The sequence below is a fragment of the Corythoichthys intestinalis genome, chromosome 4 (genome assembly GCF_030265065.1).
Source record: "Corythoichthys intestinalis isolate RoL2023-P3 chromosome 4, ASM3026506v1, whole genome shotgun sequence".
NCBI lineage: Eukaryota > Metazoa > Chordata > Actinopteri > Syngnathiformes > Syngnathidae > Corythoichthys > Corythoichthys intestinalis.
Window position 1 is genome coordinate 28,575,994 of NC_080398.1, and position 12,093 is coordinate 28,588,086.

At 40.3% G+C, this 12,093-nt stretch overlaps 1 protein-coding gene across 2 annotated transcripts in view; it reads right to left on the reverse strand.

Moving 5' to 3' along the window:
• Nucleotides 1-12,093, reverse strand: part of LOC130914457 (glutamate receptor ionotropic, NMDA 2D) — a 176,455-nt gene that overhangs the window by 47,373 nt on the left and 116,989 nt on the right. For both annotated transcript variants that reach the window (XM_057833666.1, XM_057833668.1), the window contains 3 exons: nucleotides 9,422-9,590; nucleotides 6,270-6,423; nucleotides 5,976-6,101 (listed from right to left, as the gene is read on the reverse strand). In XM_057833666.1, the coding sequence (XP_057689649.1) occupies nucleotides 5,976-6,101; nucleotides 6,270-6,423; nucleotides 9,422-9,590 (449 nt within the window). The remainder of the gene's footprint in view (nucleotides 1-5,975; nucleotides 6,102-6,269; nucleotides 6,424-9,421; nucleotides 9,591-12,093) is intronic.

Sequence of the window (12,093 nt, forward strand, 5' to 3'; positions counted from 1 at the left end):
TAACCATAGGGCCACGGCCCAAACTTGGGCCCCGAGCGCCACCTAGTGGGCCGCAAAAAAAATCTGTTTTGTACGTGTTGTACATATTTTGACCGTTACTTGGCGCCATGGTTTGCGGGCTCGCAGTGATGACGTAATTGGTATCTTTCAAAATGCGTAGCGTGTTAAACAATTGCTTATTGCTGCCTAAACTCGCAAAGTAAAATGCCACGATGTGTTGTTTTTGGATGCAATTTCCAGTCAAATGGAAACAAGGGGAGTGAAGTGAGTGGTCAAGGTGGAATTATTATTTTTAGTGAATAAATGTGCATCAATGGAAGCTTCTCCTCCTTTTTGGTCCCTGTATGCACGTACCCTACCCACCACGCGTTACAACTGGCGCCCGAACATTTTTCCTGGATCCTCAGTCAAGTAAGGCATCCGTCTATTTTCTGGATCCGACGGTCCCACCGCGTCTGCAATGTTGGTTTCGGATCTGTCCATTTTTTTGATTCGTCGGTCCCACAGCGGCTTTTCGGATCAGTCTATTTTGTGGAATCGACGGCCTAATCGCGGCTGCGATATTGCCATGGTATCGGTCTAATTCCTGGATCTTTGAGTGAGTAAAAAAAACGCAGATTTGGATTACTATTGCTATCTTTTATGTTGACTATTCTTCGTGGGAGTTTTCCCCAAATCATAATAAATAATTAAAGCACTATGGCACGCTACAGTGACGACAGTGACTCTGACGTGGACCTCACAACAATGTTGGAGTTCGTCAGGGAACGCGTGTTTACTTACTGCTGAGCTCCCGAGTGAAGAGTGGTCAAGGTGGAAATATTATTTTTTGTGAATAAATGTGCATAATGGAAGCTTCTCCCCTTTTTGGTACTTTTATAAATGTATCCTAGCTACCACGCGTTACAATGTACAAGACATGGATTACACAAGGTGTGCTCTTTGGCCTGTACCGTGTGTAAAGCACACGGCAGCTCTGGATGCTAACAGTCTACATAATTGTATTGGGATAAGTTTGAAAACGCAATATGCTTACCTTGAATATCTGCTAATAAAACCGGAGTTCCAAACAGCATACACTCTCGCTCCCAACCGGAGTTCCAAACAGCATACACTCTCGCATCACCAGTTTTGCCCAACTTTTGTCTTATCAGGTATTTGCTGCACGCATTTTTCCCTGAAGCTCGTCTTGTGAACGACCGACAGTGCTGTCCTGCTCTTCACTTTTCAGATCTGCTTCAAATAGGAAACGATATGTTGGGAAAGCTAACAAGTGACACGCTGGAATTTCGGCAACGGGACCAGTGACGTCACGCAATGCGACGTAACAAGAATGGCGACCTATCACTTAAAATAATTTTACAAACTTTATTAAAACAAAAACATTAAGAGGGGTTTTAATATCAAATTATTATAACTCATACTAACATTTATCTTTCAGGAATTACTTGTCTTAAAAATAGAGGATCCCTTTAAGAGAAGCTGAGATCTGTCATGACAGAACATCGGTTCAATGATATCTGGCGCCATCTAGCATCGTGAATGGGTATAATGTCTACCCGCGAATATAAGACGACCCCCTCTTTTCCAATCTTATTTCAATACAAAAAACACAGTCTTATATTCGAGCAAATACGGTCGTTCCATGTATAGGTTAAGTAGTATCCCCCCCCCCCCCACACACACACACACAACCCCCGCGCCCCCAAAAAAGAACCACTGTAAATTTCCTTTATATGAAGCAAGGGGGAATTCCCCTATTTGGAAAAATGACTTTCTCCAATGAAAAGAATCATTTTAACTTTTTTCATTTTTACATAGGAAACACATCAGCATATTTGTGGGAAATGTAGCCCTGACCCCCACTCAACTAATCTGCTTGGTTTTATTAATGTCCTGCCCCAGGAAAAAGTGTACATGCAGGTTACGCAGTTATAACGTCCCTACCAATGTTGAGACCAAACCTACGCCCTTGAGTTACAGCCTTTCAAATAAAAACACAGACTATTTTTTTTTTGTTCTGATTTTAAAAACATTAATTCTGACTTTGCCCCAATATTATTGATGACATTCCTGCCGTAGGAAGAGAAGTCTGTCATAAACCGAGGAACTCCTGTACTCTTAATCTCTTAAAGTCATGAAGGTTTATTGGTACAGGGCAGCAGTTATTTTAATTGGTGCCCAACTGGTCGGATGCCTGGAGGTGCCATCATCATACAACAACAAAACAAATTTTACTGTGATTGCTCTTATAGTTTCGATTGTTTGGTGAAAGTTGTCACCTGACCAAGTAGTACATTTATGTGGCTCACTTCAGCTCAAATATGAATACCAACCAACAGACAGGAAAAAGCAACATTTTTTTTTTTTTTGGAAAAAAAGTTTTTGATGTACATGTTGTGAAAGTTTAAGCTTCTGCTTGCCATCCATATCAGTTTTAATGGACAATATTTGGTGCAATGCTAAATGAACCTCCACCAAACGTGTCCACAGTACCGAATCCAGAAAGATAGAGAGGGGTGTGATGTGGGACAATTTTGAACCAAAAATAACGAAGACTGATATCAATACGGCAATACTATATATATTCACAACAGTGACTGGTAGCGAATCAGCGATTTATTACACAGTGGGCATTTTCAGCTGCAAGACTGTCTCACTTGGCCATTGACATTGTCATTACTTATTTTGTTCCAGTTAGTTTTTTCAGCCTGTGGTGCTGTTCCAATTCACACAATGATGTCAATTCTCAAGAGTTAAGAACTGTATCAGAATTTCTCTAATGTTTGTCCCGGGGCCGGATGTATGCACCCAGACGTTAGTCGTGCCCACCCAATCAAAATGTCGGGAATATTTATTGTAGCGTCGCACTGGATATAGAGAACGCACGGAGAGTTGGTCTCACCTACTTTTTTTATTGCAGGGTTAACGGTTACTGTTGGCCGCAACCACGCCCAACAAGAAATCACCAAAACAAGCTGTTTTTCCAACCTCGTTTGTTATCCGCCCGCTTCCTTTCTCTTCTCCAGACACATTCTCGCAGTCGGACATCCGGGCATTAATGACGTCACCAGCCACAACAAAGCGTCGCCACATTGAAATGGGGGCAAAACACGAGTCACAAGCAATTGCTCTGTCATGCATTGTAGTACAAACGCGTTGAACTTTTGTCTTATTTGCGGTCTTTTTTCCCGTCGAAATGACTAATAGTTGCCGTGTTGCGGGTTGTAACACAAAGAAGAGTTCGGAGTCGCATTTGAAGTTCTTCATTCTTCCTCGTGAGAAGAAAAGGACAAGCAAATGGCTGAAAGCAATCAATTGAGGAACAGTAAAAGAAGACGGTTCCGTGGACCATTCTCGCCAGTGGGAACCTAAGTCCAGGCACATTTACGTTTGAAGCCGACATTTTATTACTGGTGAGTAAACTTTAATCGATTTTTTTTTTTTTGCGCCAATTATCTGCTAGGATTTAATAGACTAGGCAGTGGTTATTATTAGAGATGGGGAATACACGTCCGATCACATCATTTTCAAGGTATCGGAATCGGCAAAAAAATATCGGCCATGCCTTTTTTTTTTTTTTTAATATATATATATATTTTTAAATTAAATCGTTTTCTAATTGTATTTAAGGTTACAGGCATAATATGTTACACTCATCCAGATTCTTTAGTTTAGGCTTAAGGTAGGGTTATCAAATTTATCCCGATAACGGCGGTAATTTTTTAAAAAATGTATCGTTAAAATATTTAACGCAAATTATGCATGCACTGCACGACCCACTCACGCATTGTCGCGCTCAAGCTGTAATGGCGCCGTTTTACATATATATAGAGAGAGATAAAAGGCAGCGTAAAATAAGTAGAGTGAATTTTGGCAGCCTTTGGAGCATTTTTTTAATTGGGTAAAGCCTTACAATCCCTCTCCCTACGATTAGAAATATCATGGGAAGCATTGTGGGGAAGCAAGGTAGCAATTAATCTTTTTCTTAACACCTTATGTTATTTCCCAACGCAGAGAAGATATATCAATTGGTAGCACTACGCACAGTCATGGTTCCACTTCCCATCATGCATTTGGGCATACACTAGATGGCAATATTTAGTCACGATGTACAAAGTCACAAGTCTTTCTATCCGTGGATCCTTCTCACACAAAGAATGTTAATAATGTAAACGCCATCTTGAGGATTTATTGTCATAATAAACAAATACAGTACTTATGTACTGTATGTTGAATGTATATATTCGTCCGAGTTTTATTCGTTTTTTTCTTAATGCATTGCCAAAATGTATATGATCGGGAAATATTATCGGGAATGGTTGGAATTGAATCGGGAGCAAAAGAAAAAGCAATCGGATCGGGAAATATCGGGATCGGCAGATATTCAAACTAAAACGATCGGGATCGGAAGCAAGAAAACATGATCGGAACAACCCTAGTTATTATTACCATACCCGACAACTCGCAAAGCGTTAGTTTTGCCATGAACTGCTCTGATCGGTCAATATGTATATTATTGGCCTGGTGGGAATTGGTTAAAGGTAATTGATAAAGGTCAACTTACTGGGTGACTTTATGAGGTAGTTGTAGATGTTTCCGAATTCCACTGCAGGCAATTCCTTTGGATTGTTTATCCAGCTATCAGCTGCGACTTTGTACGGGCAGCTTTGCTGGCCAATACACACTAATTTTAAGTTGTATCGCCTCCTCGCGTCTGTCGGCAGTGATTCGTGATAATAATAGGTCATGTTTAAGACATTTTTATGAAAAAAAGACGCAAAACACAGCTGATATATATGAATTTCAGACGTTTGTCTACGGATGTTTACCTGTGCATGCCATCTCAAAATGGCGACACGTTGCTATGCGAGATGTTGAGTTAATTATCGAGGGTTGATTGAATATTTGCTTAATTGATTGAATATTTGCTTGTGCTCATATATACCTAATACATACATAATACATACTGCCATATTTGTTCTTATTTGATATAACCAGTAAATGATTATTGCTTGCTATACTAGGCTGAGTATAATGTTTAAGTGTTACAAAATGTTAAAAAGGGTCGGGGTGACAACTGCCTTGCTTCATGGCCGCAACATTGCGGAACTAGACCTTCTAGGACATCTTCAGCATCTTACGCCTGGACTTTCGTCTAGACTTTCGACAATCTTCCATTCGAGGACATCTTCCATGGCCGCAGCGTTGCATAACTGAAGTGTCTGGGTCATTCTGACCACTTTACCTAAGTGCTCTTGCTTACACACGTGTATTTAGTTCGTTCCACCTACATACTTACACATAGCCAACCAAAATCACATGGGTGTCTCCAGCTTGCTTTCCCCCTCCCTTTAGGGCGGCACCCTTCTGTGTTAGGACAAACCCCTAATAAAAGAAAGAGCAAGGTTTTTTTTTTTTTTTAGATCAATTTTGGTGACTGTACAGCGTAATCTAGCATTTCTCTGTCTAGTCCCTCCTTGCTCTCCTTGGCCAAGAAAACTGAGTGTCTTCTCTCCTTATTTTTGGGTAATTTTACAAATGTCTACCTAAGGGTCTATTTTTGAACTTGACACGAGATGATATCACCGTGACACCACGCTGACTGCGAGAATAAGTAGATATATGAATGGAAAAAAAAAAGAAAAAAAAAAAATGCAATCTCAACGGGACATAAGCCAGTGTCCTACTTGCGCCGCTCCCAAGCCCGGAGAAATGCAGAGGGTAAAAAAAAAAAGCCTGCATTGGGGGTGCCCCCTCAAGATTTCTTAGTGCCTACTCTGGTGGGTAAACCTAGATCCGGGCCTGGTTTCTCCAGTATTTTGCTGTTTTCCAATGGCCTTTCATTTTTATAAACCCCATCCGAATTGTGTGTTCACTATTTGTCCATTTGATCTGTGTAGCAACAGTGATGGACTGCATTCAAACTCATCTATCAGGTGTGGAAAAACAGACAGGGTGCACTCATCACTCACTCTTGCCAGTTTGTAGACTGCGATTGTAGCCCACGGGACTGAAGAACTCGAAGATGAAGACGGTCACAGCCACTACGGTCAGGCACATGACGAACATCATCACCCACACTGCTGGGCTGTAGGGCTCTTTATCGGGAAACAAATGACACGAGTAAAAACACGCTTGTATTATATGATGGAAATATTCTTGTGATTGGCTATTAGCAGTTCATGTCATGAACTGATTTTTTTACTAACTCACATCTGTATTCGCAAAATCTGTTTCTATAATCACATACAATCCTTTTGTCTTACCTAGAAAAGCAGATGGTGATACAGTTCCGTTGCTACGGGAGACCATGACACTGATCCCCGTTTCTACAAAAGGGACAGAGAAATCCACGACCTCAGACCTCTCCTCATTGATAGTCAGAGAACCGATGGCCATGTCTGCCCGCTTGTATACGACCTAAAAGAGACAAGAAGCAGTGACACAGGAGACATGTAATTGTGATTCTCTGACCGTTTGTAGACCTGTATAATATGCACACATTCATTGCACAATATGGTACAAATGCAGAACATGTCTCTTGTGCATCTCTTTAGCATACAAAATGAGCCTGAGTCGGTCTCCTTCCTGCCACCGTTTAGGAAAAAAACTGAAAAGTCGGCTGATTGTACAAGTGAAATGTTAATCTACATTAGACATGGCACATCCACTCTTCAGAGCAAATCAGCAGAAAAATGAAGCGAAGCGGAACGCAGAGTGCCCTCCCCTCAACTTTGCCGAGCCTGGATTACCTGATCAAAGAATGGCAGGCTTTGGAGCATCTGATCAAAAGGCACACGCCAGTCTGAGACAACATTTGCTTGGCCCTTTGCGTGTGAAAATAGATTTGATAGACAGCCCTGGCCGAGGTTCAAGTCATAAATGATAGCAAGGAAGATGAGCACAGTGGAAATGTTCTTAGATGCGTGACAACTAGAGGTCGGAGAGTTTGTTCCTTCCCCTGAGTAGAGAAATAGCTCGGCACTTTAGGGAAATATATACATCTTAATTGTTTTTGTTTCATGTCATGTAGCGTTTTTGGTCATTTTGAAAAAAAAAAGTCTTTCAGTACCATTGAAAGCAATAGACACCAAATCTTGTTTTTTAACATCGAGGGCTGGTCATGAATGATTACGGAGTTTCTGTATTTTCTGGACTATAATAGGCTGTATGGGCTGAGCGAAATTGTGTTGGTTCATTCCACTCAAATGGATCTACATGAACTCTGCTTTATGATATATATACTTTGCTAATTAATACCCCCCAAAAACTTCTACTCACGGTTTCCAGTCATTTTTTAATAATTACCGTTTTTGTGTCATCCTTTTTTTAACTGTGGCGCAGTTATATTAATACAGCGGAGTAGGATTTGCGTTGCGTGAAGTGGTTTTAAGTCACGTGCACCAATAGGAGACGAGGATTTTTGCCATGGTTTCTAAAACACACAACATGGCGTCGACCGCGTCCAGCTCCGACACGAGGAATATGAACAAAAAAATAAGGAAACCGCATTCCAAATTCGGTCAAAAGGCATCGAAACGATGTTATATGCATCTCTCATCTGTCCAAGGGCGAAAAAGTGCAGGAATTTAGACGGAAACTGTGGGATACTTAGAGAGCCTGCGTCAGACAATGGCTTTTTCTCCAGGCTGCGTCGAAGGATCTTGCTAAAAATGATGAACATTGCATCGACGTGGATTTTTAACGACATTAACTACAGGTAAGCCACACACACGCCTTTTGTTGTGAATAATAATGGGATTTGGGGTGCTTCTGGTCAGATCACATTTGACTGGAACCCGTGAGTAGAATGTATTTATATTACAAAGCAGAGTTCATGTAGATCCACTTGAGTGGAACGGAATCCATTTTCTAAGCACTTCTTCCCATGGTCCCAATACAGCCTATAATTCACACTGGAATATGAATCACACTTATTGAAAAAATAATTTCCGATGAAGAATAATCATATATAAAAAGCTATAAATCACATTAGGGTGTTGTACGAGTTTTGCACTTCAGGGCCACCGTTGATAACACATCTGCGATTTATATGAAGATGTTTGACCAAATTACAGAGGGAATATGTATGTTGTCTGCCATTTTTCTGCGTAAAGTAGATTAACACACTAAGATTACTTCAACAACAAAAAAGCAGTTCAAAAGAATCAAATAAGTCCGAAAATGGCATTGAAACCATGTTCACGCACAGCTGCGTTGCACCTAGCCACATATTAAGCAGTGCGAGTGCTAATGTGAGCTTTCTTTACCTTGGAAAGCTACAACGTTTCAGCACTTCAGCTCAAGAATGCCTGGTCATATTTGATTAACTTTCATAGTATGCATAAAGTATTTTACTCACGGTTTTGGAAAAACACTCTACTCATCCTCGGTCCTGTTAGCATAGCTTAAAAGTATTGGCTTCTCATATTTTGCGTTTACCTTTCAGCTATGGTTACTGTTTCAGGGACAAAATTTCGTTTGTCAGCTATGGTTACGGTTTACTTCTTTCTTGTTTACTTACTACTTCTTGGTTATTGGTTACTTCTTTTGATTATTTTAGACTGTCCAGATTTCTGTAGCTATTTGGTGTAGTTTAAACTGCCTCTGAAGGGTTGTCAAAAACAAGTATGGTGGACACCAACTCCAGCCTCCTTTTATTCTCATTCAAAGGCTTTTTTGCAGTTAGTATGGTTAGAAATAATGGCTAGAATAAAAATAGGCTACTATATTTTAACATTAAGTTAAGTTGCACCTGAGTAGAGGTTACAGGCTAGGCATAACTAGGGGAAAAAGCAAGACCTATAGTATGAAAATATAGGAAACGTGTTAGTGTGTGTTTGTTTGTTGTTTGTGTTTTCTATTGTTCTGTGTTTTAATGCCTTTATATCTATTTTCTAAACCCGCTTGTGGGGTTTAAGGTCACAGGGAAGCTGGAGCCTCTCCCAGCTGACTGCGCAAAAGGCAGACTAAACCATGAAGTGGTTGGCTTTCAGTCAGACAGACAACCACTCACTCTCACATTCACACCTTCACAGTGCAAACCTACACTGCCTGTGCCAAAGTCATGCGAATTCAACACTATTTGTAACTTGCATTGCAGAAAAATCAAATACCAAGGACAAATTAAACTAGCCAGAGGGTCTGTGACACTGTCAATGCGAGTGTTTCGTTAGATAAATGCAATGGAATGTGTTAGCGGGAGCGTGTGTTTACCATCATGCCTGTCCATCTAATTAGTGTAACTGTCTGCTTTCCCGCATTCTCTCTCTATCTCTGTCAGTGTATTCTCGTGTTTAATGGTCACCCAGGGGGCTGACGAATGTTGCCATACGGCTTATTGACAGAAAATTCAGCGCGAGTAAACAAGCCAGCAGGCACAAATACGCAAAACACCACCACAGCGGCGCACACTCGCCTCTCCAATCATGCCGTTCCAAATGCCGTCAATTTTCTTCCCGTGCTTTCCGTTGGTCACTAGGTAAAGGTCATAGGTGAAGCCGACTATCTTAGCCAATCTCTTGAGGATGTCGATGCAGAAGCCCTTGCAGCATTGCTTCATGGGAGCTACTCCCTCTTGGTTGGCACTGGAAACAAGTCACAGGGATTAAAAAACGGAAGGTTTAAAGGAAGGAAAGGAAACCGGGTCAAATTAAAGTGAGGCCGAGCTGACAGGTTTGATCGACTGAGGTGGGATAGGTGCTGTCGCGCCTTCAGGAGCGGATGAACTATAAAGCTTCATTGTGGTCATGTGCAATTCCCCAAACCTCTGAGTCATTCCTCTCATCCCCCTGGAGAGAAGGCTGATATTGATTATAGTCAAGTGGTGAGGAGACCACGATTTGGGGAGGTGAATGATGTTGGAGGGCATCTTGATGGCGCGAAATCTTCCCTTTATAACGGCCTACAGCGAGTGATCCAATACATTGCAGGAGCCTATTTGACGTACATTTTGTTAGATATTCAAATGAATTTCTCTTAAAGGAAATAATTGAAATGGGCCAGAAAACAGACTTTTTCAATATTGTACTTTGATTATAGTAGAAGTAACCTTTTGGAATGGTTAATAAATCATACAAGTAGGGCTGCAGCTATCAAATATTTTAGTAGTCAATTAATCGATAGACTAGTTAGATCGAATAATCGAGTAATCGGATAAGGAACATGAAAAACTTAAAATACCTGAGCTGAGCCTCAAACGATATGAATTTTTTTTTTTTTTAAATGAGAATCTACAGTAAGTACAACAATATAACAATTGCCTAACTAACATAGAAAAAGTCTGCTAGCTTAAATGCTATAAAATTCTAAAGTTTATTTTTATTTTTTTTTTTTACACAAATTCCCGCAAAAAAAGGCTAAATATACCTATAAACTAAATTATGAATGCATTAAAAAAACACCAGCTCAAACAAAAACTTAGCTTACATTGGTCTTAACAGGGAACAGTTGGATGGTGTAGCCACCCTAAAAAACTACATGCAAACACTTTCAAAATTAACCATTACAATGCGACTTTAATTAAACGCATACTCGAAGCAACAAAATTTAATTCAAATACTTTTTTCTAATCGAATACTTGAGTTAATCGATTAATCGTTGCAGCACTACATACAAGTATTAATTATGGATGGTAAAAGTTTTCAACGCAAGGCTTTTACCATACTTTGTTAACCCTGGATTTTTGGTCAACCTTGTAGTCTTTAACGCAGATGTCTAGTTTAATTTATCTGGGGTCCACTCAGATAGGCTATGGGCTAAGTCAAGTATTCTCCAAAAACAGCTTATGAATATTAAGAAAATTTAAGCAGTCCCGACTTCTCAATTTTTAAGAATAACAATTATGAACATGAACGGTTCTCCAGAACATAAAAGATTCTCAACCTGCTGTCATCTTGCAGTTAATTTACATATTGTTTGGTTGGGTAACGACATCTAATATTGCATTTTTTGAGCATAATATTTTCTGCGCAGTAATACTCATCAGGGTCGGCATGCCCTTGTACTCAACTATAGAATATTCTACCTCCTTTTTGGGCTGGAAAATATTGTCTAGCGGGCCAAAACTGGTTCCCGAGCCGCAAGTTTGAGACCTGTGCTAAAAACACTAATTGGTAAATTACAATGAGGCTAATAATATATGTATATATATATATATATATTATATAACGATGGTGGAATGACTTTCAGGACATGTTTTTTTTTTTTTTTTTTTTAACTGTATAGTTTCCTAAAAAGGAATTCATGCAGCAATTACGTCAGCAAAGAGCGAGAGAGGCACGCAAGACTGTAATGATGTAGCTGTTCGTTAGCATTAGCGCCTAGCTTGAACCCGGCTTTTATTACGGAGAATGCGGCCTTGCCACAGTCATAAAAAATACAATGAAGAAAAGGATAAGCCTGATAATGCTCTGTTTCTAACTGTGTACCAAATGAGCAATATTTCAGTATTGCTTACACGGCCGAGTGAGGGCAAACTGACGCACACACATAGGGCTCGTATGTGCGTCATGCACGCATAGCGCGTAGTTACCATATTTTTCGGACTATATGTCGCAGTTTTTTTCATAGTTTGGCTGGTGGTGCGACTTATACTCAGGAGCGACTTATGTGTGAAATTATTAACACATTATGATATAATTTCACGTTATTTTGGTGTTTTGGAGTGACGCTGATGGTTTGGTAAACTTGTTAGCATGTTCTTTATGCTACAGTTATCTGAATAACTCTTAATAGCTATGGCCACATTCGTGTTCTACCTTTGGCAATGTGTGTTCAATTGTATTATTGACTTTTTTATATTGAAATGCATGCTTTTAGTTTGTGGCGCGTGAGGGCGCACTCGCACTTGTTAACGTGAAGAAGACCGCTCACACGCCAGAAGACGGATAGCTACGCAGCTTGAGTGAGTGGGCGAGTTAGCCAGAGAGAAACACAGCTGCGAACCTACGTTCCAGGTTTATGCTTGTCTTTTCTGTTGTTGTGTGTTTTCCACCCGCGATCAGACACTTAAAGCCAGTTGTGTGGTTGTTTGAACGATGTGCTAATGATAGCGAACGCATGCTATCCATTTGTGTCATTGCTTTAACA